Source organism: Ictidomys tridecemlineatus, chromosome 10 (genome assembly GCF_052094955.1).
Source record: "Ictidomys tridecemlineatus isolate mIctTri1 chromosome 10, mIctTri1.hap1, whole genome shotgun sequence".
Classification (NCBI taxonomy): Eukaryota; Metazoa; Chordata; class Mammalia; order Rodentia; family Sciuridae; genus Ictidomys; species Ictidomys tridecemlineatus.
This window is the reverse complement of record NC_135486.1, coordinates 95,988,710-96,015,300: the sequence shown is the minus strand read 5'-3', so window position 1 is coordinate 96,015,300 and position 26,591 is coordinate 95,988,710. Positions and strand designations below refer to the sequence as shown.

Sequence of the window (26,591 nt, the reverse complement as noted above, 5' to 3'; positions counted from 1 at the left end):
TGTGCTTAGAATGCATGCAAGCCTGGATTTGATCCCTAGCACCAAAAATACACAAAGGTAAATAGTGCTACATATGAAGTCATATGAATGCAATGATAGAAGGTCCTTCATTCTCTCTGAAATTTCCATCCAGTCTACTACACACACATGCCTTCTGAGAGCGGGGGAGTCTTCTGGCATTTGAGGAAGGGAGTACATTTCAGATCTCAATGTGATGCAGAACAGGAACACATGTGTGGAATGACAATTCAACCCATAAAATGTGCTTTTTTTTTTTTTCTTTTTTTGGTGTGGTACTGGAGATGGAACCCATGGTCTTGTGCATGCAAGGCAAACACTCTACCAACTGAGCTATCTACCCAGCCCCATAAAATGTGCTTTGGAAAGTACACAGTACCATATGTTTTGACGATAGAGCCTTCAGGCATCTGCAGTAGTGTTTGATTGTCTATGGCATGAACTAAAGCATCCCAGAGAATCCTACTTAGATCTAAAGGATCAGAGAAACCCTCATTGTCATCTGAGTTTTGCAAAAGTTGTGTGTGAGGTGAAGGGAGAGGAGGATGTGCCTTCTGGAGAAGGAACTAAAACCTTTTATCCAATTTTTAAAGCTGTCCATGCATGAAAGGAAGAATGGCTCCAAATAAGTTAAAAGTCACTGTTTTAGAGGTTCATTCTGTAAATGATTTTTTATTTTTGAGTACACTTAACCAGGATGGAAAACACCGTAAAATCGAGTGGAAAGAGCCTGAACCAAGAGCTGAGAGACTTTACTTCTTTTTCTGGCTCTGTCATTAAGTAACTGAGCAGCAGCAGGTCAACCCCCCCACCCCAAACACACACACCCTGTGTGAAAGTGGGAATAATTATCCTTATTTTTTACTTCAGAGCTGTAATGAGGATCAAATAAAATAGCAGATGTTCATACACTTTCTACAGTTCATGGTGCAACACAATATTATTAGATCTAATCTGGCGTGAGATTTGCTAATCTAATACCAAAATAGTAAGTACAAAAATGAATTTAGTAAAAATATTTTTATAATTCAATCATTGATACTATTCCTTTTCTTGCCATAACAAACAAAGACATTCTGTTTAAAATATTATTTTTATTGTCCATCCACCTCTGTTCACTTAATTTGTGTCTATTTTGTGTCTTTTCCTACCTCTTGGCTTCTCCCCAGTAGGTGAGCGCATCATATTTGTGCAGAAGCAAAAGAGGCTTCGCTGGCTTTTTCTCTGTATGGCAACGGGCATGACATTTGATCTTACACAGGGATTAAGTCATTCATGGGTAGAGCCCAAAGGGAGGACCAGCTCCAAAAACACAACCAGCCTCGCTGGTACTACAACATCAAGAAATTCAGCCACTTCTGCTACAGTTATAATTTGTAGTCTGTCTGGCACTGAGAAATCTAACTGCAGTCTCTGTGGTTTAAATAAAATGTATCTACAGCAGCTTGGAGCCATGTTTTAAAATGTTCCATGTTATTTTAGTTCAAGGACAAGCTTTTAAAATTAAAAGAAAACTTTGGCTTTAATTATAGAGTAAGAGTGAAAGTTATTTTAAAGGAATGCTATTGAGTCCCACTGCTGAAGAAAGCATTCAAATTATTATTATTTTTTTTAAGGAATTAATTCTTCTCTTAAAGTAACAATCTCCATTGCAATAGGAAGATCAAAAACAGAGAGCACATATGCACGCATGAGGGCAACGTTTTTGTGGTTTGCAAACTCTGGGAGTCATAGTTCATCCATTCACTATTGAATTTTCCAGTGATTTCAGTTACATTTTAGGACTAGAATGCAGTATTTTAATGGATGTTACTGTTGACACACTGACAGACCTAATTAAAGGCAGTGGATATTGTTGGTTTGCCCTAAATTTAAGAAAAACCTGAGACTGAAATATACTGCTCAGACAACAAAACAGTTCACTGTAGTATTATGTTAAAATACCAAGTGTGAGCACTGTCCTCAAAACTTGATTCGATTTAAACTTCATGTTTTTGGAATGTATCTATTTGGAAAAATCAAAGCATACCTTTATTATCTGTGGATTATAGAGTAGGCTGAAGCAGAAGTCAAATCTTAAGTCAAACCTACAAGCAGGACAGGAAGTAAAAAGCTACACCCCAGGCTCCAGGCCCCGCCCTCCTCCTCACCTGGTTGGGGGGGGTGGCGCACAGGAAAGAACCTCACTGTAGTCCTGTGGTTTCCTCAATGGTCATGCTGCCCCTTGTAAAGGAATAGCTCTCCCTAATAAAGAGCCTGAAGCCCTTGTTGCATTACTTCCTTTACATTTTTGGACTTTGTAACTCTAGGAGAATTGCTACAGTAGACACTGGCCCCTCTAGCTACCCTGCAATGTCTCCAGATTCTCTTTTCTCTCTATAAAAATGCTGCAGGCACCCCAGCCACCCAGTGCTACAGAGAAGGCACAGTCTTAATGTCATCATCTGAAACCTCAAATGGTCATACTATGGCTCTGAAAGAAAGATCTTCAGGAAGAAGATGGAGGAATGAAATAAATTTTGGACTAAAGGTATCTACTAAAGATGAGGGAGCAACATGGGTGATTCTAACCCTTCTGGAAAGATGAAAAGATTTGGATGCTCAGAGTAGCTAAGGAGTCTGCCTTAAAACTCTCTCACACTGCAAGTCCTTTGAGATTTATAAATTCTGCTTTCAAAATACCCCATGGGAAATGAGAATATTAATGGCACCTATTTCATGGAATAGTAAGAGGGTTTCATGGAATAGTAAGAGCAGTACACAGTGCCAATCATTTAAATTTTTTTAAATGATTGGCACTGTGTACTGCTCTTAATAAGTATTCAGTGATTGCCAATATTTTTGTCATTATTAAGCTGCTTTGATAGCTCTGTTTCCATACTTCACTAATATCAGCTGTCCTGAGATGCAGTTCTTGATTGTAACAGGAACAACCATTAACTCAGGAGGGCCAGATAGAGGAATTTCTGTGATAGGCTAAGGGTTGACCATAGCATAAGGACACAGGTTATTTTGTGAGTAGAGGACAAGGAACCCGAGGGGTAAAGGAAGACAGAAAGGCAGGTGGAGAGATCTCACAAAGATAAATTACCATCTTTGTAACTTTTTCCAGATTTGGGGAATAGTAAGACAATGGTTGAGAGCAAGGTTTTAGAGTCAAACAGATCTGACTTTGAATCTGACTCTGCAACATCACAGTTCATATGTCACATTCTGCTACTTAATGGCACTCTCTCATCCTTAAAATAAGAACAGTAATACACACAGAAGAGAGTTATTGTAAGGACTGAATAAAATATAAAGCACTTAGCTCAATACAAGGCATATATTTAATATGTGATAGATGGTAGCTTTTATTACTATGTATAGAAAAATGTACTGCATTCACCATTACCACTCAGCATTCATTAAACTACTGTGGATTTTCTAACCAGCTACCTTGGAAGTTCACTGTCAGTGGCATGATGTTCACCTGCATGGAAAGGGGCCTACTTCATGTTATAAGATAAAATATATGTAACCTGAAGAGAAGCAAGATTAACCAAATATATAGAAAACACAGAGAACACATGCATACTTTTATGCTCATATGTAGTTTTATTTGTGTGTATAAGCAAGTTAAAACTATCTACATATGTGTACATATCTACATATTTATCTCTATACACACATATATATATAGAGAGAGATAGTTTTAACTTGCTTTTTGATATAGGATTTGATCACTCAATTTATAGGTTCTCCATGCAAAAGCCTTTAAAGCAGTATACTTTTTATACTTATAATTAAATAGACCACCCTAATGATAATGTTATAATGATAATAATTCTATTGCACTATGTATTTCAAAATAGCTGAGAGGATTTAAATGTTCTTACCACAAAGAAATGATAAATATTTGAAGTGATTCGTAGGCTAGTTAGTCTGATTTGATCATTATATAATATATACAACATATCAAAATATTACACTGTACTCCATAAATATATGCAATAATTCATCAATAAAAAATAAAATAAAACAAAAAAGTGAAAAGAAATCTCTTCAAATCCCCATCTTCTCAAAGAAAGCCTTGTTAGGGTGTATACTGAAATTATTGGTTAAGAGTCAAGTCTGGATATTTGCTTATTCTTTTTTTTTTCCCCCAAAACAAGGTTAACTAGTAATAATATGTAAAATCCTTGACCTCATCAGAGTGACTCTAGTCCGTTAGCTATATAATCCAGGGAAAGACCCACTGGCTATGACAGATCGTGTCTCATTCTATGACAGTAAATTCACTGCAAGTGAAGAACTCTAGAAATGCTAGTTGCTCCAATAAAACAAGCTCCTGGTCTTGGAAAGATCTTGGGGGCCGTGTCCCATTTAAGATTTATTTCTATGTAAGTAGTATAGCTTCTATATGTTGACAGAGAGGAACATCAAGTTTATTACTAGAAAATACATAGAAAAATAATCTGTGGTCAGTCCCACTGCCCAAACATAGAGGTATTGGGAAATAATCAACTCAGTCATACTCAAACAAGCCAAGAGGAAAACTGAACAGGAGTGTCCCAGGCAAAGACACTGCACTTCATTGTTAGAAAAGAACAAATGAAAAGGAGGAAGATGAAGACAGGTATTAAGAGAACGCAAAGATATTTTGACATTTTCAAAATAAACATACAAATTTTGGTATGTATTATTAATAAAATTTTTTTGAAATATGATAATCCTTTCCCTCTCCCATTTTTTGTTCTTATGTATGATTTTAATCAGCTACATTTGTAGCTCTAGGTAAAAATTATTAAAGTAACCCAAGTACAAGAGGGTAAAAAAACAATATGAAGCATATTATATTTAATGCTCCATTAATCGATGATTTTTCTTAAAGGAAAGATTGGCAAAAAGGAGTAGAATTCTTAGCTCCTTGTTTTACTTAAAAATTTCCAACAGTACTTATTCAAAGAACTTAAGTTTTCCACTGGAAAGACAAAAAGAAAAGTTAGTTTCTACCATGTCCTGCTGCATGTTTAACTACAGAGTAAAACAGTATCCATTTGAATTCCAATCACATTTCAAAAGTGTCAAATTTATTGGGTGCAGAACTGCCAAGCATTATCCTATCGTATTGTAATAATTATAAGAATTTTTATTAACTAAAATTGTATTTAGATCTTTATTTCAAGCACTGTAGTTTAGGAGGCCTTACCTATCATAATGTATCATATTTATGCAGATGAAACCTATTAGGAATTTTGCAAGAGTTCCCTCTAATTCCATTCTGTAGATAGTCACTCTGTATTTATTATTTCTTGACATCCAGAATCTATGCATAATTTTGAATGTGTGCAAATTCCCAGTAAAAACTATTAGAAACAAAAGAAACATCATATGACTTTGTGATAAAAACATTAAATTAAATCATTTATTAAAAGTCTGTATTAAAGAGTTCCCCTTTGAGACAGTGAACTGAATAGGTTTGATTCATTTCTTCTTCAAAATCCCATTAAAATTATAGAATGAAAACTTAAATACATGCCTACCAGTGCTTGAAAACAGTAAAAGTCACCATTGTCCAATCAGAAAACTTGAAAAATTCATGAAGGTTAAAATGCATATGGTATCATGCTGGTGGAAAATCTAAACAGATTTTTTTAATTTGTGCTTATTAGTTATACATGATAGTAGAATATATTTTGACATATTATACATATATGGAGTACAACTTCTCATTCTTCTGGTTGTACATGATGCAGAATTACACTGGTTGTGTAATCATATAGGCACATAGGAAAATTTTCTTTACATGCTGGGTCAGAAACCAACTTCCTCAATAAGACTTCTAAAGCACAAGAAGTAAAATCAAGAATCAACAAATGGATGGAATCAAACTAAAAAGCTTCTATGTAGCAAAGGAAACACTCAAGAACGTGAAGAAAGAGCCTACAGAATGGGAGAAAATCTTAGTCACCTGCACCTCAGATAGAGCATAATCTCTAGGATGTATAAAGAACTCAAAAAACTTAACATCAAAAAAACCCCCAAATAACCCAGTTAATAAATCAGCAAAAGAACTGAACAGGTACTCCACAGAGGAAGAAATACTATCAGCCAACAAATATATGAAAAAATGTCCAACATCTCTTGCAGTTAGAGAAATGTGAATTAAAACTACACTGAGATTTCCCCTCACTCCAGTCAGAATGGCAATTATCAAGAATAAATGCTAGTGAAAATGTGGGGGGGACTGCAAATTGGTGCAACCACTATGGAAAGCAGTATGGAGACTCCTCAGAAAACTTGGAATGGAACCTTCATTTGACCCAGTTATCCCACTCCTCAGTTTATACCCAAAGAATGATATATCTTGATGGAATAAAATTTTTCCCAAGAATTCAAGGACAAGTGAAACACTAGGTAATTTACTTAAGAATAACTATAGATTAAGAGGATAACTAGATGATAGTTTTGAAAACTGTGGAAATAGCATTTTATAAATGCAATAACCTATTTAGTTATGTGTGTGGCCTGGTTTTCTTTATGGGGTGAGGACTAGAAGGGAGGGTGGTCTCTTATTAACTATTCTAGGAATAAAAGGAGACTCCTTCAACCTGATAATTCGCTTACCCCTTCTGAAAACGAGAAACCTGCAAACATACACTTAGTAGTAAAATATAAGAAAAATTCCCATTGATGTTTGCTATCACTGCCACTATCCAATGTTGTTTTGTAGAACATTATTGTTATGTTGCAATAAATGAAGAGAGGGAGGAAGGAAAAGAAGAAGAAGGATAAATATACAAAACTGTCACTATCTGAAGAGATACTTGAACAATCCAACTGGATGTAAGAAAATATACAAAATGCAATAGCTTTCCTATGTATCAGTGATTACTACTATAATGTGAAATTAATAAAAATTCATTTCCTATAGAAACAACAGGAACAACAAATAAAATATCCAATAGTTCACTTAATGAAAAATATGCAAACTCTGTGTAAATAAAACAATAAAAACTTACTGTCATCGAAGATGTACAGAATAAACATCCCTAAGTAGAAAAACTTGATAGAACAAAGGCATAAATATTCCCGAACTAACTAATGCTAATATTCAAACTAATATCCAATGCAATTCCAAATTAATTTCCTAGATTTTTTAACGGAACTTGTCAAACTTATTTGAAAGCTTGACTAGAAAAGTAAACTGTAAGTAGACATAAAATGCCATATGTCAAAATGTAGAATAAAACTGTAGTCCTGAAAATGGTATACTGTTAATATAAGAACATTTTTAAGTTTGACAGAATAGAGTCTAGCAATAGACATACATATAACAGAATTTAGTATACAATAAAGATAGCATTAGTCAATAAAGAAAGGTGGAAGTATTCAGTCAATTGTGTTAGGACAACTGCTATCCATTTGAGAAAAAAAATAGGAGCCAAATAATTATTGCATATAATTTACAAAAATAAATTGTAAATATATAAGTACTTAAAATATAATTATAATAATAAAATGTTAGGGGCTGGGCATGATGGCACATGCCTGTAATCCCAGAAGCTCAGAAGGCTGAGTAAGAAGATCACAAGTTCAAGGCCAGCCTCAGCAATTTAGCAAGGCCCCAACAACTTAAGAAGATACTGCCTCAAAATTTAAAAAAAAAAAAAAAAAAGTGCTGGGGATGTGGCTCAATGGTTGAGCACTGGGTTCAATCCCCAGTTCCAAAAAAATAATGATAATAATTTAAAAAGAATAAAATGTTAGAAAAAAATGTAGAAGCATACTTCTATAATCTTGGGATTTCTCTTCCTAAAAATGACACATGACACAAAGAGCACCACAAACATTTTGGCCTCCTAATCCACCCTCAGGGGCTTAACACCCTCCCTGGGGAGGGGGGTCCTATGTCTGCTACTGTGAAGGTTTACTGTTGCCTAATGCTCCTTTGATATGTTGCTGTATTGCTGCCAGGAGCCCAAGTTCTTTTTCTAATAGAGCCAAGATGATATGCATTTATCTACAACTTTCTGCAAACTGTGGGTTTTTTTTTTTTTTTGCATTTCTTAGAATCACAGATTGCCAGAGATGTAAGGGACTTAGAGATTATCTTGTCACTCTCCTTCCTTTTACAGCAAAAGGAATGGAGAGGTTGATAAAAGGGACTTGCCTTAGAACACTAACCCAGTTGCTCACAGATCTGCCTGAATCCAGAGCTCCTTATTTCTAAGGCATTGATCTCTGCTCTCTCGGCACTGTTAACTTGCACGTGTGTTATTTCACGCATGTAGGGAGGCTGACCTAAGAGAAATATGGGCCCAGCAAACTCATTTTCCAAACCACATTGGAAGCAGCAGAAATTTAGCTGTAGTCAAAATATAGATTAAACTTGTAATGTTTCAACAGAGCCTCTGTTTGGGTCTTTTCTAACCATCATTTTAATAAAAGCAGCTGAGGGACAGGTGAGGTCAAATAGAGTACAGAGGATCATGAGCCTTTGGGTTCTTCTCTGAGATTCATTCCTCTTAGCATTTCACCAAGTCAGTGTGTGTTAGTGGGTAGGGATTAGGAATGGTATTTGGGGGTTGGTAATATGTCATGAAATCATAAAGTTGAGCTTTTTTATATTTTCCTAATGAGAGGAAAGTTATTGTAACTATAAACTAAATTTTACTGCTTCAATCATAGTAACCATGAAATAGTCCTCAAATACCTTTCAAGATAGTTGAGAATTACTATTCCAGATGATTTATGTTTATAATTTTCCAAGCATATTTTAAGAACAAAAGTATACATTAAAAAAAAAAGCTTCAGAAAGGAAAAAAAGTACACAGGTTAGATAAGCTGGAGGCCCCAGGAGTGATGAGAAAATCTGAATTGGTGCCATATTTCTTAAAAGGTCTAAAATAAAGAAACCCGGGAGACACAATAACAACTCAAACAAGAACAATGGAAGCTCTGACCCCGTTGTGAAAAAGCTCCTTGATCTGGCTAAGATAGATTTGGCAGCCCAGAAGAGTATTATAGAAGGAAAAAGAAAATACAGCATGAACAGATGCAACCAAACCAAAGATAAGAGAATTTGGAAAACAATAATGTCATTCAATCTTAGTTGCAAACTAGTGAACGCTGTGTGGCTACATGAGCAGCCGATATCACAACTGCCCAGCTTCGTGCTAGGCTAAGACATCACAGCAAAGGCACCTGGCACCAAACAACTTCTGGCCAGGGATTTTAACGTTCAGAAATGTAAGACCCAGTAACATTTAAGGAATTCTTGCTCTTGCCAGATAGCCATCCTCTTGCCCTGAAGCCATGTGACAAATGATCCTAAATACCACTTTGCCTTTTAATCCATCTGCTGTCTAAATCAGTGTAGAAACTGGAAGGACAGCCTCTGAATTTTGGCCCTTTGCAAAAGGGTACATTTTAGTGTCATAATGACAGTTTTGGCAGAACAGGGCATTCTTATTTGAAATGTCTCTGCCATACTGAGATTTGTCCACCAGAATCTGAGTCTGGCTCCACTGAAGGGACAATCAGTTCTTAACACACAGGCAACTATGTGAAAACTTAAAGAGCAAACTGTTTCTTGGAAATCTCTCTTTATGAATGGTTGTCTCTGACCACCTTTCAGCATTTTAAAAGGTTTCATTTTCATTTGAGGTCTGTGTTTTTCCATTTTAATTTTAGATTACCAAGATTCCTCTCCAAACAACTATTATAAAAAAAATGTTATTCACTTTATTGAAATAAAACCTGATCAAAGGCAAAATTTGTGATATACACACACACACATATATATATGTGTGTATATTTATATACGTATACAAACCTATGTTTATATATATATATATTTTTTTTAACATATTCCCTCTATCAAAGATGTATCTCTGATCACCATTTCAAAAATGCCCAAAAGTCATTGGGCAAGAGGCAGTTTTGAACCCTATCTATAGTCCAGAGATTCTGGAAGATTCCATGTGCCTTGAAGAGTTTCCGGCCATAGTGCCCACCATGCTTCCTAAATCTGTGAGATGGTGAAGTAGAAACTTCAATTTCATTTTTCCTAGGTGCCTGACTTGAGAAAATGTTAAAAGTGCCACCACACAGCACCTCATGTACCCTGCACTGCTTCGTCCCAGTGGGCTGCAAAAACTAGTTCATGGTTCCTTTTTTTGACCAGGAAGACTCAAAACGGTTGGAAGCAGATGAGCGGTGTTATTGTTAAAGCTGAGATTAATCCATCTGCCTCAAACCACTTTCCAATTGGCTTGTTATCCTCACTTAAATTGTTTCTGACCACTTCCTGGTAATGACTTCAGCATCCCCTATGATGCAGAAGGCAAAGGGAAGATACCACTGGTCACCTACAAAAGCTTCTGTGTTTTGCCAACTACATTCAATTTCTACAACTAACACACACACACACACACACACACACACACACACACACACCACGGAGACCTTTGGCTACTAACACTGACTAAGGGGGATCTTTTACAAACCATTTCTATGTCCTTTAATACCCAAAGAATGAGCTCTGTGTACTGTATGGCTACCACAACTCACAATTTACAATATCATCTTATATTCAGACCTTTCTACAGTGGCTATTAAGAGAAGCTTTTAGAAATGTATACACTTCTGCCTCAAATTCTCAAACATTCAAAACTAAAGATTTCAGTATTAAGTAAAAACCACTTAATTGTCAAAAGCACTTTGACTTACTGTACTAAGGGTCAGGATCACATTTCCAAGCAATGAGGAAATAATATTTAAAAATCTACTTTTCAGCTGGACGTGGTGGTGCATGACTGTAATCCCAGCAGCTCAGGAGGCTGAGGCAGGAGGATCACAAGTTCAAAGCCAGCTCAGCAAAAGCAAGGTGCTAAACAACTCAGTGAGATCCTGTCTCTAAATAAAACACAAAATAGGGCTGGGATGTGGCTCAGTGGCCTAGAGCCCCTGAGTTGAATTTCTGGTACCCCCCCACACAGTGCAAAAAAATCAACTTTCAGCGCCTCAGAGAGTACCTAAAGCAATTTCCTAATTTGCAAAATAAGGGACTGAACTGAAGGCTCCTTTAAAAATTGACTAATTGATTTACAAAAGTCCTTAGTTATTTACCTCTTTAGTAAAATGAATCTGAGAGAAATGAGGTATCAAAACTGTCAAAGAGGAAAAAAGGTTCATTATTCGGCCATTATTTAAACATGCCATCCTTTATTTAAACCAAAAACTAATAAGACAAAATTTAAATTTTGTAAACTTGGGCAACAAATTTATTTTACCTTTTTTAAATTTGCTTCCTTAAAACTCAGAATTATAAATGATATCATTTATCACAGAAAACAAAAATACAACTTTCCAAAACTTAAAAGTACCAAAACTCAGGATTGGAGGAAAACACATATTTATCCTGAATAAAACTTCTGTTACATCAACAAGACAAATTTTGACACAGAAAAATATCTGTTTAATTTTAGAAAATAGGGAGCAGAAGGGAAACACCAATTGCAACTAACAAAAAAGAAAAAAAGCAACCACTTCCATATTGATTAAATAGAATGGCTTGTTATTTTCACAAACAGTAAAAGCTTGTTGACAACCTTTTAATTCTCTGACCACAGAGGTGTCAATGGATCTTATTTGGTTGCATTAGTATTGTCAATATGTGAAAAGTCTACAAACCTAAGAATTAGTGGGCATGATGCACTTATATTCCTTATACATGGAAGAAGGAGAAGAAGAAGAAGAAGAAAGAAGAAGGAGGAGGAGGAGGACTCTTGTTCTATGTCAGCTTTAGTGTGGCTTGAATTTTCATGACTTATTTAGAAGCCTCAGGGAATGAAAAAGTCTCTTCATGGAAATACTGACACAGTCTTAACTATAGTGACATGAACAAGCACTTCTATGAAATTGTACCAGGCTGCGAGTGACCAATGTAGTGAGTTTGAAATGCACTGGATATTCAGAAAATCAGGTACAACTGACTTGCTGATAAATGCCAGCAGAAGAATAAAATCAAAATACAGAGAATGCTTTTCACATTGGTGAACTTGTTTGATAGGAAAATGTATAAAATGTATGGCATTTTTTTGCCGAATGTTTTCTCTGATTTAAGGATGCTGATTCATAATGTGGTGAGGGTGGGCATGGGAGGAAAAGGAGGGGGTATGGGGGTAGGAAAGACAGTGGAATGAGATGGACATCATTACCCTTAAATACATGTATGAAGACACAAATGGTGTGACTCTAATTTGTATACAACCAGAGACAAGAAAAATTGTGCCTTATATGTGTAATATGAATTGTAATGCATTCTGCTGTCATATATAACAAATTAAAATTTTAAAAAATGAAAAAAAATGTATGGCATTTTTACTCTCACACAGAGAGAGGGCAGAAAATGTAAAATTTCTGCATGGAGTTTTTCTCATTCTAACATGTGATTTAAAATTGTCTTTTCTTTTGTTGTTATGGTGGTAGTATGAATGGAACCTAGGGCCTTGTGTATTCTAGGCAAGTGCACTACCACTGTGATAAACCCTGGGCCCAAAAGAGTCATTATTAAAAAGTCAAAACTGTTTCAGAGTCCTTGTCAATCCTCAAAGTGCAGAAGAGTTTAAATGTGTGGGTCTAAATCCATGCTTTCTTTCTTTTTTTTTTTTTAAGAGAGAGAGAGAGAGAGAGAATTTTTTAATATTTATTTTTTTTAGTTTTTGGTGGACACAACATCTTTATTTCATTTTTATGTGATGCTGAGGATGGAACCCAGCGCCCTGTGCATGCCAGGCAAGCGAGCTACAGCTTGAGCCACATCCCCAGCCCAATGCTTTATTTCTTGATTCTCACTTCCAAAGCTATATACTGGGTAAAGATAAACAAAAACACCAACACTTGGTCTATCTGCTACACCTGTTATTCTTCAGTGCATATTTTCTTTAAACTAGCTAACCTTTTCCATTTATCATTCATGCATTTTCCTGCAAATCTCTCTTTACTTAAAATAGATTTAGTTTCATTTTGTACTTTCCAAGTTTCAATTTTGAATTTCCTAAACATTTCATTATTTTAAGCTTTATTTTGTTGAATCTTTTTCCATTTTTTAAATCGTAAGTTTTTTTTCTTAAAAAAAAATTTTTTTTACTAATTTATTCAGTTCCCTTTTCTTTCTCTTGTCATGTTGGCCTACACAGGCCAACATATTCTATATACATTAAAATGTCTTTATGATTTAAAGAACAGACAGACTAAATCATTAAAACACTAACTTATTCACTTAAGAAACATTTATGAAGCAAATATGTAAAAGACACCTTACTTAGTGTTAGGAGGCCTATAAAAATTAAATTAATACAACACCTTTTCAGGGCCTCTTGGGACTTTTACTACACATAAGACAACTAGAAAATGTGGCCACATTTCAGAAATAATTTGTCTATAGTCAAAAAATTCGAAATCAGTGTTGTTATCTTAAGAAAGTACTACAATGGAAAAGGAAAGAACTATCCAGATCAAATACAGCCCTCAAAAAAATCTGTACATATTCAAACGAAGCTAATTTGCCACATACTTTGAATTTGTTTATGAACCACGTTGCTGTCTGAGGCTACGAGTCTCAGTGTCTTCAGTTTGACCTTTTCAGGCTCTCCCATGATACAAAATAACAGAGAAAAGCGAATGAAAAGTCACCCCACAAAAGGCAGCAAACTGCTCAAGCTACCAATGTTTGTTGTTTGTTCTCTCTCTCTCTCTCTCTCTCTCTCTCTCTCTCTCTCTCTCTCTCTTTGTTTGCCATTAACCTATAGGTTCTTCACAATGGACAGACCACTCCTGCAGTTCCATTTACATTCCATGAATGAATCCATAAAGCAAATGCAATTTTCAAAAACCAGATGACTTTGAATTTCAGAAAGAACTCATGTAAATGTGCTTTGCCATTATCACTACTGTTAAATATTTATTAAGAATCCATAGCACTTAGAATAATGCTTCAGTTCTTATAATTCCACAGTAACTCTGCCCATACTCAAAGGTCAGAAATTCTATAAATCTAATTTAAAAGATCACTGATTTGACATAAGTAATTAGGAAAGTTCCTTTTTCCAAAGGCTATTCAAAAATTAGGGAGGGGGGCAAGTTAGGACTGTGATTAATCCTAAGGGTACCAATTTGTAAGGGTGGAAGAGCATTAAGAAGCAAGAGAGAGCTTCTAAGAGTACACTCCCAAAGCAGTGTTCAATATTACAGTTTCAGAAGAGTAGAAAATTCCGTTTTTTAAATCGGTACTTAAATTTCTGCTATCTGGAAATTTCACTTTTGTGAAATACCTCATTCCCAGATGGGGTTTGATAGGTGAGGTACAAGACGAGAAATTGGATCAACTTTCAAGTATCCTTTAAATGTCATTAACTGGAGCACTGATAGAGGGTTTTATTATTTTCTGTTAGAGAATATCAACAGTCGTTCGTCGGCCAGGAAAAGAATGTCTGGAACAATCCAAAATGGCAAAGCTTAATCCTTTCACTAAGAAACAAGAAAGTGACAGCACAAAAAGGGAACAAAAATAAGAGACAAGTAGCTGAAATAGATTTACTGGTCAACAAAATCCCAAAGAGAAACCCAGCACAGACATAAATGCACTCAGGCTGTTTTGAAGCTCCCCCATATACTAATCCTGTAGTTACGGATACAGATCAATCAGAGATGATTATTAACTATTCAAAAGATTTTGCAAAGCACCTTTTGTGGGGGCTTTGGATGAGTGGAGAAACTTTGGATGGGGCAAAGTTGGGGGAGGGGGTTGGGAGTTGAAAAGAGGATGGAATGAAACAGACATCATTACCCTAGGTACATGTATGATGGCAAAGCATCTTTTAAAACCTTTCTTCTGGTTCATTAAAATATATTCCATTGACAAGTGTCCCAGCACAAAATGCAGGGCTTCATGAGCCTAACACAGGGCCTTCATTGAATGGCTTTTACAAACATTCCTGTCTGTGACTGAATGCCTGTGGGAGGACTCTAGCTACAAATAGGTTATTCCTAGAGGAGGACTTGTTTCCTCAGTTGTTTAGAACTCACAGGAGTATATTTGTCCAAAGAAATGATGCTGTAAATCAAGAAGAAATCCCAGGCTGATCCAATGGGTTCCTAAACTCATTAGCATACCTGGATTCTACTACTGATAACCAGCTTAAATTATAAACTATAGGAATGTGCAAGAAGAGGGGGAAAAAAAATAGAGAACAGCTTCTGCCTTTGAGAGTCACCATCACCCAAGATAGGTTTAGAAATGGCAGTTGACCTTTGTCATTCTCCCAACTTTCTACTTCCCCTTTCTTCAGCAACCAAAACACCTCTTTTTCTCATTTTGCTACAATTCTCCAACTGTGAGGCAATCTAAATAGAATCTCCCTCCCACAGTATTCCATGAAGTAAGCAAAATGACTTTTTTCTTTCCTCAATCAAAATCTCCATGTCTTCAAGGGTAGTTAGCTCATTCCAGCAGAGGGGAAGCTAACCTGAATTAATAACACAGTCCTATTTGCCTAGATGGTCTGGCTGTACCAGATGTATCTAATTAAGACAGTTTAACAAGATGAAGCTTAAACATTCAGCCTCTTGGTAGCGGGTAACATTTATAAATTGAATACCAGCAGTAAAGCTCAGAGAAAAAAGCATTTGAATGTTCTACTCATTTATAACTTGTTCATTTGTGAGCTGTGAAAAGAAAAAGAAAAAAAATGCACTAAGAACTTGCCCTCAGGCTGAACAGAAGAGAGGAAGATCACATTTTATTTCAAGGCTTGCCTGATTTCCCCCTGTCACACTTTTTAGAAACTTCTTTCCTCCTTTGAAGAGGAGAAGACTTAATAGGCTTGGTTCTGAGGCTAAAGTCAAACCCTAATCCAAGTTAGGTGAGGTTCCTGTGGGTACTTGCACTATAAGGTGGCATGGATGGTTCCATCTGGAGAATATGAGGACAGAGGATGGGAGTGGAAAGCGATATGAAGAGTAGAGCTCTTAACCTGATACCTCAGAATCCTGAGGGGCCAGATGCCTGAATGCAAACTTGTAACTGGAATTCACCCCATCAAATGTCTGAAAATTACGGTTCATTAACCTATCATGATGAAAATTGATTGCAACTTTAATTTACATGACTTCATTCAACAATACACCAAGTGCCTAACTTCCTTGAGTGTTACTTAATTGTGTTTAGAAGCAGTAACTTTAATACTTCCAATCAATTGTAATGTTATAACTACTGTTGTCAGAAGTGTTTCAACCAATACTTATTGAGAGGCTGCTGTGCCCCTGCCATAAGACTGCAGATGGCAGAGACTTAACATCTACATAAAATTAATAAAAAACATGTGCATCTGCTTTGATGGTTTCTGGTAATAATGTCTTCAATTAAGATGACTACTGATAATCTACAAGGCTTCTCCCTCCTAGGATTCAATAAGAATAAGTGAAGTAAGACCCAGTGATCCATTATCCTTCTACACACCAACTTTCATTTAGCTATATTTAATGAAATGCATCATGAGTTAACAACTCTTACACAAATGTGGACGCATAAAATTTCTTAGTAAAGAAAAACTAAGAACTTGTTATTAGAGATGTTCTTAAAAGAAATTTTGAAAGTTAATAATCTTTGTACTACTGTAGCACTGTTGGAGTAGGGGTGGGGTGAGTTAATAGCAGACTTAGAAAATTTTTATTTAGGTGAGGGGAAAAAATATAACCAGATGGAATTGAAGGAATTCAGAACAAGCCTCTATGCCAAAGAAAATCATAGCAGTTACTGAGAAAGCATTTCTTGAAATCCCATTCTATTATTTATACATGCATGTTAACCAGTTACAATTGCCCGGATGCTGTCACTCAGTTCCCACTCAAGACAGCCATTTATTATTTGATCTAAAACTCAGTAGATCACTCTTAGATCATCAGTCTTTCTTAATTCTTCATCTCTAAAAATTAAAAAAAAAACATAAAATTCATGCATGAAAAACCAGAAGCATACACGTTTTGGTTGCTTTCTCATTGGTCACATAACTAAAAAATAGGCTTGTATTTAAGAAATAGAATTTGGCAAATGAATAGTCCTTAATATGGACCAAGTGCATTTGGAATGTTTTAATAAAAACAAATAGCCAAGATATTTAACTTTGAAAAGCATCAACTACAGGCATGCTACACTCTCTGACTTTATAATTTGTCACCTTTGAAAACAGTGTGCATTTTCAAAAGTCTTACCAAAATGGATAAATTTCATAGTTCATAGAGCATATGACCTTGTTTTTACTGGGCAATGTAAAGAAATTTCTGAAGGAAAAAAATATTTTTAAATAATCAATTACAAATGAATGTACCTTATTAAGATTAATTTCATATTTTTCCAAAAATATTTCCTGCTTTTGTCCATGAACATTTGTATTATCATAATTGTATTCAGTGTTTTCACATTTTTTAGTTGCTTTTGACTTATTACTATATTGTAAATATTCTCCTGTTGATACATACTCAGTATCAAAAATAAAAATTTTGACTTTTATGCTATCTTAATCTGGTTTGGGATTAGGATAACATTTATACTTTTATAAACCTGGGACACATCTATAATTTTATTTGCTCCAGAAAAACATCAGTCATTGGAATCATTTTTTCAAAGTTTGGAAAAAAATGGATTTATCAAGTGACACATTTTGGGAACTATATTTATTGAAATCCCTAATTTTTCCTAAGTTTTTGGTTATTAACACTTTCCTTATTTATGACTTTAATTCATGTGCTAACACCAATTCACTTCAGATACAAATTTACATATACTATAGAGTCAACAACTGTATATAGTACCTCATCATGACTTTACAATTTTTTTAGTAACTATGTTTTAGTTGCCACATCTCCTTTATCATTTCCTACTTTAAATTTGTGTCAATTTTTTGCTTGCTTATTTTATTACTGCTTGTAAAGTGTCAACTTTTAGTGTACCCATTTATATCTTTCCATTTTATTTTATTTTTATTCCTTTTACAGTTATCTACATTTGAATGACTTAGGTTCTATTCCTTTCTCTGAAAATAAATATTCACAAAGCTCTGAATTACCTCTGTATTCTGCTTTGGCCACACTAGTTAGATATTAATATGAGGCTTCTCCATTTTAATTTTTGGGTAAATGGACTTTTCCTTTTTTTTAACCTCTTCCTAGATACAGTAACCACAAGACTTTTTTAAATTTTATTCCTGAGTGCTTGGTGTTGTTTGTATTATTGGAGTAATCAATGCAAAAAGAAAATGAAGTGGATTTAAGTATTTTTCTCTCCGTCTTCTAGATAATATATCTTGGAAACCTTTGTAGATACTTGAACACAATATTTCTAGCTAAAGAATCTGAAGGGTACCTTAAATAAACTAAATTTGGATACCTTTCTAAAGCCCTATAGTTCACACTTCAAGCTCTTTTATATCATGAGGATTAAATGTAATATGAGTTGTGTGGTATCTGTCATGAACCTAGCATCTTGGAACTACTTACTAGTTGTAGCAGGTGTAATAACAGCAGCAGTCTGGTAGGAGTGGTTGTGCAAGCTCTGCTGCACTGTTCAGCAGAAGAGCAACTACTATGTGTTCTTGGCCTCGTTTTTCTTATCTGAGATTTAACAAGGCTGGACTGGATGCTTTCTGAAGTTGTTTCCAGATCTATCATTGAAGCTCATTTGTTGGCATTTTCAGGACCCTGACACTACTACACTGGATGTAGGTTACCCACATCCCTTGTTTCAAAACAACCTGCTCAAACACTCCTTAAAAGCACATCTCTCTGGTAACTGAAGTCATGATAAAAATTTTTACCAAACCTGCTATTTCCTCTGAACATTTTCAACAGGTAGAAGTTGACTTTGTTATTTCTGGAATGAAAGTAAAAATTTCAAAGCTATTCATCAGTCCTATTTTGCTTTCCAGGAATGAAAGTAAAACTTTTGAAGCGGTTGAAGCCAGACCTATATTTCTCCTTCACAAAAATTTGGCACCCATGCTAATATGTGTTCATTTCCTATCACTATTAGCAATCAAAACATGCAAGAGAAAAGATGGAATACAAAGTATTTGCAGGTCTGGCTATAATCTAGCACATTCCTCTATTGTAAGTTTTTCAGAAGTGGCAATATATACCTTCTCTAAACATTGTTACCATTAAGATTTAAATCATCCTTAAGAATGAAAACTTATATCCACATTTTTAATATTGAAACTATCTCGATGTCTCTAAGACCATCATCTACTAACAAACAGATCCGTCAACAGTTGAAAACAAAAGAAAAGCTTGTGTAACTGAATTTCGGACAAAACATGAATAACCTATGTTGTTATACTTGTTCAAATAAACTCGTGTGCTGCAGTTTTATTTCTGATTTACGTAAGGTATCACAGTAATCACAACAGAAAGCACAGGCTTACCTGTGCGATAGACAAAAGTGCCTTCGGTTTCTGATGATGATGGAGACACCAACTCTTCCTCAAATTCATTGGAGCTAAAAGATCCTGAATGGTTTCTTTGCCTTGTTTTTCCCATCATGGCCGTGTTCGTGGCCATGACATGTCTCAAAGAGTCATTAAGGTAACGGTTCAACAAGCTGCTCTTATATTTGGGGGGCGACACGTAGTCCTCACTGGCCCGTGACTCTGGCCTCACTCCAGCTTTTATCACTGAGCTCTCACTCTTTATCACAGGATGATGAGCTGGAGTGCTATAGCCCCCTTCATTCATGTGGTTTCTTGGAGGATTTTCTCCATCTAGGGAGACAACAGATCACTAAATAGCACTTACACACACTTTCCTCAAGTATTTGATTATCATATTTAATCATTAAAAACATACATAAAGGAAGAACATATGCAATGTATAAAGTTATCTTAGTATAATGTATATAGAATTATTTTTAGGCAAAAGAAAACAGGCATCTATGTAATCTCTCCCTTATGGTATTTTAATTTTAATGAATTTCATAGAAAATGCTATTCTGACACACACATGATAAGTCTATAAGCAAGAGGAAAAGGCCATAATTATGTTGGTCCTTTAGAGTAAAAATGAAGTCACCTCGTGTAATAGAAAAGAACTGTTATGGCACCAGCATGTTTTGTGAGGTCAACCTTTAAAATAGCAGTCGAGGTGAACTTCTTATTAGAGAGGTAAAGCAAAAGAAAGCAAAATAAAATTATTAACCAACCTTCAGAACAAGAGTCGTCGCTGCTGACACTGAGCCGCTCAGCATTTCCTTGTACATATTTGTTGTATAACTTTATTCTTAGGGCCCAGCTTAAATCTGGCTGACGCACAGTATTTTTAAGCCGACGTCTTGCATTGGCAAACCAATTTGACACCTAAAACAGTATTATTTTTCCATTAATGAAACATAAAAATATTACCCATTATGCAATGATTTTCTCATAAAGGATTTTTGTTGTTGTTCCTAGGATTGAACTCTGGGGCCCTCGACCACTGAGCCACATCCCCAGCCCTATTTTGTATTTTATTAGAGACAGGGTCTCACTGAGTTGCTTAACACCTCACTTTTGCTGAGGCTAGTTTTGAACTCCAGATCCTCCTGCCTCAGTCTCCAGAGCTGCTGGGATTACAGGCATGGACCACCCAATCCAACTCTAATAAAGGATTTAAGCTTCTCTCAGCATCTTGGATCATCAGACACAAGAGGACTAGGCACTAATATCCATTTATTACTTCAACAAACATGCTGAGCACATTCTGTAGAGAATGAGACCTTTCTATATTCTGGTTCTGAGAAAAACAAAGAGGCCTTGCCAGTAAAGCATCTTAGTAAAAAGAAAAGTCTAGTGAGTGAGAGAGGCAGGAGAATATACAAATAACTGTCATAGGAAAGAATGTGATAAATAGCAGATAAGGCATTAAAGTAAATTGAAGCCAGGTATGGTGGTGTGTGCCTAAAATCCCAGTTACACAGGAGACTGAGGCAGGATGGTTGGAGCCCAGGAGTTCTAGCCTGGGCAACATAGTGAAAAGCACCCGCCCCCAAATTAAACTAACAAAACAAAAGTTACAGGAATTCAAAGAGAAGAGAAATTTCTTTCAGAGGTGACTCGAGACTTCATGAGAATTTTAAGCCAATCCTTGAAGGAAAGCCGGAGTATGGAATATGGTAGGTGGAATGGAAGGAAAGTATCTTCCCAAGAAAGAGGACAGGGGAGCAAATATAAGGCCAATTCCAGAACCGTGAGGGATGAGGTGGAGGGAGGAGTTAAAAGATGACTAGGTAACCAAGAAAGCACAGCACCACTGTCAGGATGGAATGACATCTTTGGTTTGGGGAATATCTAGTTCTGAAGTGCTATAAAAGGATACAGGCGAGATGTCCAGCAAGAAAATAAAACTGATTTTCATATCTCTGTTTGTATATAAAGTATGTTGAAACCAGTTCATGTCTTCATATATGTGCTTTGGATAGTGATGTCCATCACATTCCACCGTCCTTGCTAATCCCCTGCCCGCTCCCTTTCTCTCCCACTCCTCTGCCCTATCTAGAATTCATCTATTCCTCCCATGCTCCCTCCCCCTACCCCACTATGAATCAGCCTCCTTATATCAGAGAAAACATTCAGCATTTGTTTTTTGGGGATTGACTAACTTCACTTAGCATTATCTTCTCCAATGCCATCCATTTACCTGTAAATGCCATGATTTTATTCTCTTTAATTACTGAATAATATTCCATTGTGTATAAATGCCACATTTTTTAATCCATTCATCCACTGAAGGGCATCTAGGTTGGCTCCACAGTTTAGCTATTGTGAACTGTGTTGCTATAAACATTGAAGTGTCTGTGTCCCTGTAGTAGGCTGATTTTAAGAAAAATTGTGGTATATATGTGTAATAAGAATTGTAATGCAAAAAAAGTACATGTATAAAGGCATGAATTGGCGTGAACATACTCTATATACAAAGATATGAAAAATCGTACTCTATATGTGTAATAAGCATTGTAATGCATTCTGCTATCATGTATTTAAAAAAAATAAAATCAATAAAACTAAAAAAAAATAGAGCTGGGTATGTGACTCAGTGGTCAAGTGCTGCCCCTGAGTTCCAGAGGTCAAGTGCCCCCAGTATTCCTCCCCCAAAATAACTTTTCTATTAGTATTATTTAATCTATTTTTTAATTATTTTTTTGGAGGGGTGGGTACCAGGGATTGAACTCAGGAGTCCTCAACCACTGAGCCACATCCCCAGCCCTATTTTGTATTTTATTTAGAGACAGGGTCTCATTAAGTTAGAAAAAAAGAAAAGAAAAGAAAAGAAAACTGGTATCTGAGACTTCAAGGAGAGAAGATCAGATTTGAGAGGCAGAGGCACAGAGGTGAGAGCTGAAGCTGTGAGGAGGCAGAAGAATGTCAAGGGCCATGCTTAGGAAACCAAGAGTGACTAAGGAGGTAGGACTCTTGAAAGAGGAGGGGTGACAAAACCATCAGTCACAGAGCAGAGAAGCAAGGGGAGGAAAAAAGCCAAAGAACACCCATTTTAAGCTGAAAGTCAACTGTTTCTTAAGCACATGGGTGAAAGAAATAGACACTCCAAAACAAACAAACAAACAAAAATTTACTCCTGTTCTTTTTTTAAGGTGCTATCAGATTTCCAAAGGCTAAAATGGTACTTGAGGTTTCTTCTAAAACATCCAGAATATCACCAGCATACAGATCTTTAAAAATGCGAAGGACAACTTTGTTTTTGAAAGAATGAAACATGGGAAGAGAATTCAGCCTTTCTGCCAATTTGTTCCAGAAAACGACTCCATGTTACTATAATGGTTTGTGTGGCAATGTTTTCACCAAAGTTTCATTTTTCCTTTCTTTTCTTTTAAAGTTATACTAGAAATACACATTTTTTTTTGCATATCACCCAAACCCTAATTATTGCATAAAACTGTGGTGAAGTCTACTTAAAAAACAAAAAGCAAAATTACGTGTGTTTTTTTTTTCCTCCCTGTCCCCATGGCTAACACATGATTGTTTTCCCATATAAATTCAGGGTGTTCAATATTCCCTCTTTATGCTTTCAGCAATGATAATGTCCTTTCACATTTATGAGCAAGGATATAATATCTCACCACGGCACTTCAGAAGTCTAAGTCTTCGTCAACTTCTTGTCAAGCTGAGCTATTATTACTATGATTCAGTCTGACTTCAAATTCTCACTGGGACTACTCATTCAACAAATATATACTGAGTAGCTTTTGTACATTAGCCACGGTGTTAAGTGCCAGGACTGGATAAGCTTTGTCCCCCACACTCCTGGAAAGACTAACAGTGAAGAATGAGACATGATTAACTGTGATACACAGGTGGCTATACACTATGGAAGCAAAAAGCACCTGGTCCCTTTCTTCATTACATTTGTCCAACTTCCCCGATTCTTCAATTCACTGCCAAAACTTTTGTCCCAATCCGTATGACTAACTACTAACTAGGAATTTTAGAATACTCTTCTTTCAAACTTCCCTACCTTCCATTCTGTTCTTTTAAGTGGATCTTAACAACCATCATGAAATTCAAACTTTGATGCATCATTTTGATTTGATCACTTAAATTCTTCAAATCCTCATTAATATCCTGTCATCCTATAACTGTGGTCTAATGACAAGAGATCAGGTTCCTTGTTCTGAATTTTCCAGAAATATGCTGTGTGAATTTAGTGAAGTCATTCAACTTTTCTGAACTTCAAATCCTTCATCTATAAAATGGATTAGATGGTTCATAATATTCTTCCCAACTCTAAAATACTATGACCTGTGAATACAGCCCAAGTTCCTCTAGACCCAGAGTTAATTCCCTTTAGACTTGTTACAAATGTTACCTTCTGCTCTTACCGCTACTCTCTCTCTCGCAATCAGATGTGTGTGATTATGTCCTTGCAAGGACAGCCTGAAACTTCCCCATGCCTGTATCACTCATATTTAATAGAATCCAAACCCAAAAATTTCTTGTTACTTTCTTTACTAAACAGCATATAATTCAGACTGAACTAGTTAAATATTAACTAATCTTAATTTATACTGTACCTATATAATATAGGGTAAAATCTTATTCTTATGATACTCTTCATATAATACAAATGCAATGGACTTGAAATTTAAAAAAATTAGTGGACTATATTTCTAATGTAACAATGAAGAACCTTTATATGTCACGAAGGATTAACTAGTTTTTCATATATAGGGGTCATATTCTTTTTAATGTTTTATATACTCATAATTTTTACCATGTTATAATAGTTATAAATTAGGAAATATTCCAGAAAGATTTGCTGATATCTAACATAAGCTGTTTCTAAACTGATATCATAAGCTTGATTGGTTCCCAATCTGCTAATATATTTACTTTGCCAATATTTTATTAACAGAAATTTACAGTACAGCTGGATATAGTCTGAGGTGTTTAATATCCCCTTGCAGTAAGGCCCTACAAACAGAAGGCAAATCATAGGTTAATGAATTTGCATATGTTAAGCAATTTCTTTCTGATGCATTAATTCAAATTCCATGTTTCACTGAAAGTAAAAATACCAGTTCACATTTTCTGTCTTTTACATACTATGGATTCCTTCAGGTTGTTATTCAGTTCTCTTTAAATCGTATTTTACATGAAACAGGCTTCTAGCCTTGGGGAGATTCTAGAACAGCATTTTAAACTTAGTGCTTTAAAAACTCCATATATTTTTAGTGAAAACTTAAAGAGCCAAATATCTAGAAACTGGAAGAGAAAACTAAGCAATTTTCATCCTACTCTAACAGAGGTGTTTACATTCATCATATTGACAGAACAATCATTACAGTGAACCCAAAGGGATAAATTGGCATGTGTCCATCTTTGAGCACACTGAACTAACAAACTTCTTTTGAGTTATTTAACTGAAATATTTCTACACTGTGTGGCTGGCAACTTGGAAAAATGTGCAAGGGACAATCTGAGTTGAATATTTTGCTGAATATTTAACAATTACTGCAAGCTTTGTAATTATTAAGACCATACATATTTCAGCAGAAGCACTCAATTCCAAGCAAAAACAGAGTTATGTCAACAGAGGGGAGAAACTCTTGCAACACAGAAATTTTAACCAAATTGTATGTGGACACATCACAGGAATTTGAAACTTGTATTATAAAAGGAGAAAATATCAACATGCAATTATATTACTTGGTAAACTCCATATACTACAACGGTACAAACTCCAATCGCATACCATTTTATATGATTCCACAATAAAGCTGTTTATACTTCGAGAGTACATAGTATGTTTTTGTGTTTAAACAATGGACAGCTATAAGAACAAAGCACAGTGGAATATTTTGTACTGTTAAAATCAAAGCATGTGCACATACACACACACACACACACACACACAAATCATCCTTGTTAATCTTATAAAGAATTTTATATCTCATTAAGAAGATGTCAGAATAATAATGCAAATGAGAGTTAATCATAGTTATAGCAAAGTAGGATAAACTACTAAGTCAAGTGGGTAGAGATAAATAAAATAAATGAAAGTTGCATGAACATTTCTTTCTGTTTCATTTTTCAGGGATGAAAAAATGTAGGTGCTGATTAATATTTTTGGAGCTTTTATTTATTAGAAGCCCTAAAAAATCTGTTATCTTTTAAAAACATCTTTTTATTTGTAGATTTAAAGGGAGATAATTGACCAAGTAACACACCCTTCTTTATCAATATAAAGGTAGCAAAATAAAATTGCTTTGTCTGAAAAGTCTGACATGATCAAAAGAAAAATATTAAGTGTAAAAGAAACTCCAAGAATATAAGATTTTTTTTGTAGTTAAGGAATAAAACAGTTATGCTGAAAGCTTGTTAATACAAACTATGAGAAATAGGAGATAGGAGGCACTGCAAGAAACAAGAAATAGAAGTTGAACAGAAATAAGGAAAACACTCCATGTTTGTCTGAAGATATAGAGGATCTATTTTCAAATATTTTGAAAATAAAATAGGATATACTTGTGCTTATTCTGCAGAACCATCATATAACATTAAATATAATAAGCTTCCCTCTGTGTATTCTCTACAACAAAATAGGTTTTAAATCTAGAACATCTTTTAAAGTTCAAGACATTCTTTAGTTGTCAGAAAGATATGCTGAGAGGCTCCATGATCATTATAGACTATTTCCCAAAAGGAAGCTATTTACTCTGCAAACACGTACAGATCGTTTACTGTATGAGAAGCACTATGCTGGAGTGATATGTCATGTGAATTCCATGAATAAGACATGACCACTCTTCTCAAGAAGCCTGGCTTCACAGGAGAAACTTATTCACTGGGAGAATCTGACTCATTTCATAGAATCTAATTTGCAAGAATCAGAAGCTTTACTCAGATCACAGTTTTATATATTTTTTCCAGAAGTGTAAAGTATTTACATAATTTATGCAGTTTTCCATTGAGTCGGAATTTGCTTTGGATGTCTAATTTATGCTTGACTTATACAAACCCCCATATATAGAAATAGTTATGTGT

General features: G+C 35.3%; 1 protein-coding gene across 4 annotated transcripts in view; it reads right to left on the bottom strand.

The window, feature by feature from the left end:
- Mkx (mohawk homeobox) overlaps nt 1-26,591 on the bottom strand; it is a 64,306-nt gene that overhangs the window by 30,511 nt on the left and 7,204 nt on the right. For 3 of the 4 annotated variants that reach the window (XM_078023477.1, XM_005334283.4, XM_078023476.1), the window contains 2 exons: nt 20,258-20,411; nt 19,485-19,820 (listed from right to left, as the gene is read on the bottom strand). In XM_078023477.1, the coding sequence (XP_077879603.1) occupies nt 19,485-19,820; nt 20,258-20,411 (490 nt within the window). Of the gene's footprint in view, nt 1-16,384; nt 16,992-19,484; nt 19,821-20,257; nt 20,412-26,591 lie in introns of those variants that run through there. The other variant, XM_078023478.1, reaches the window with a different exon arrangement.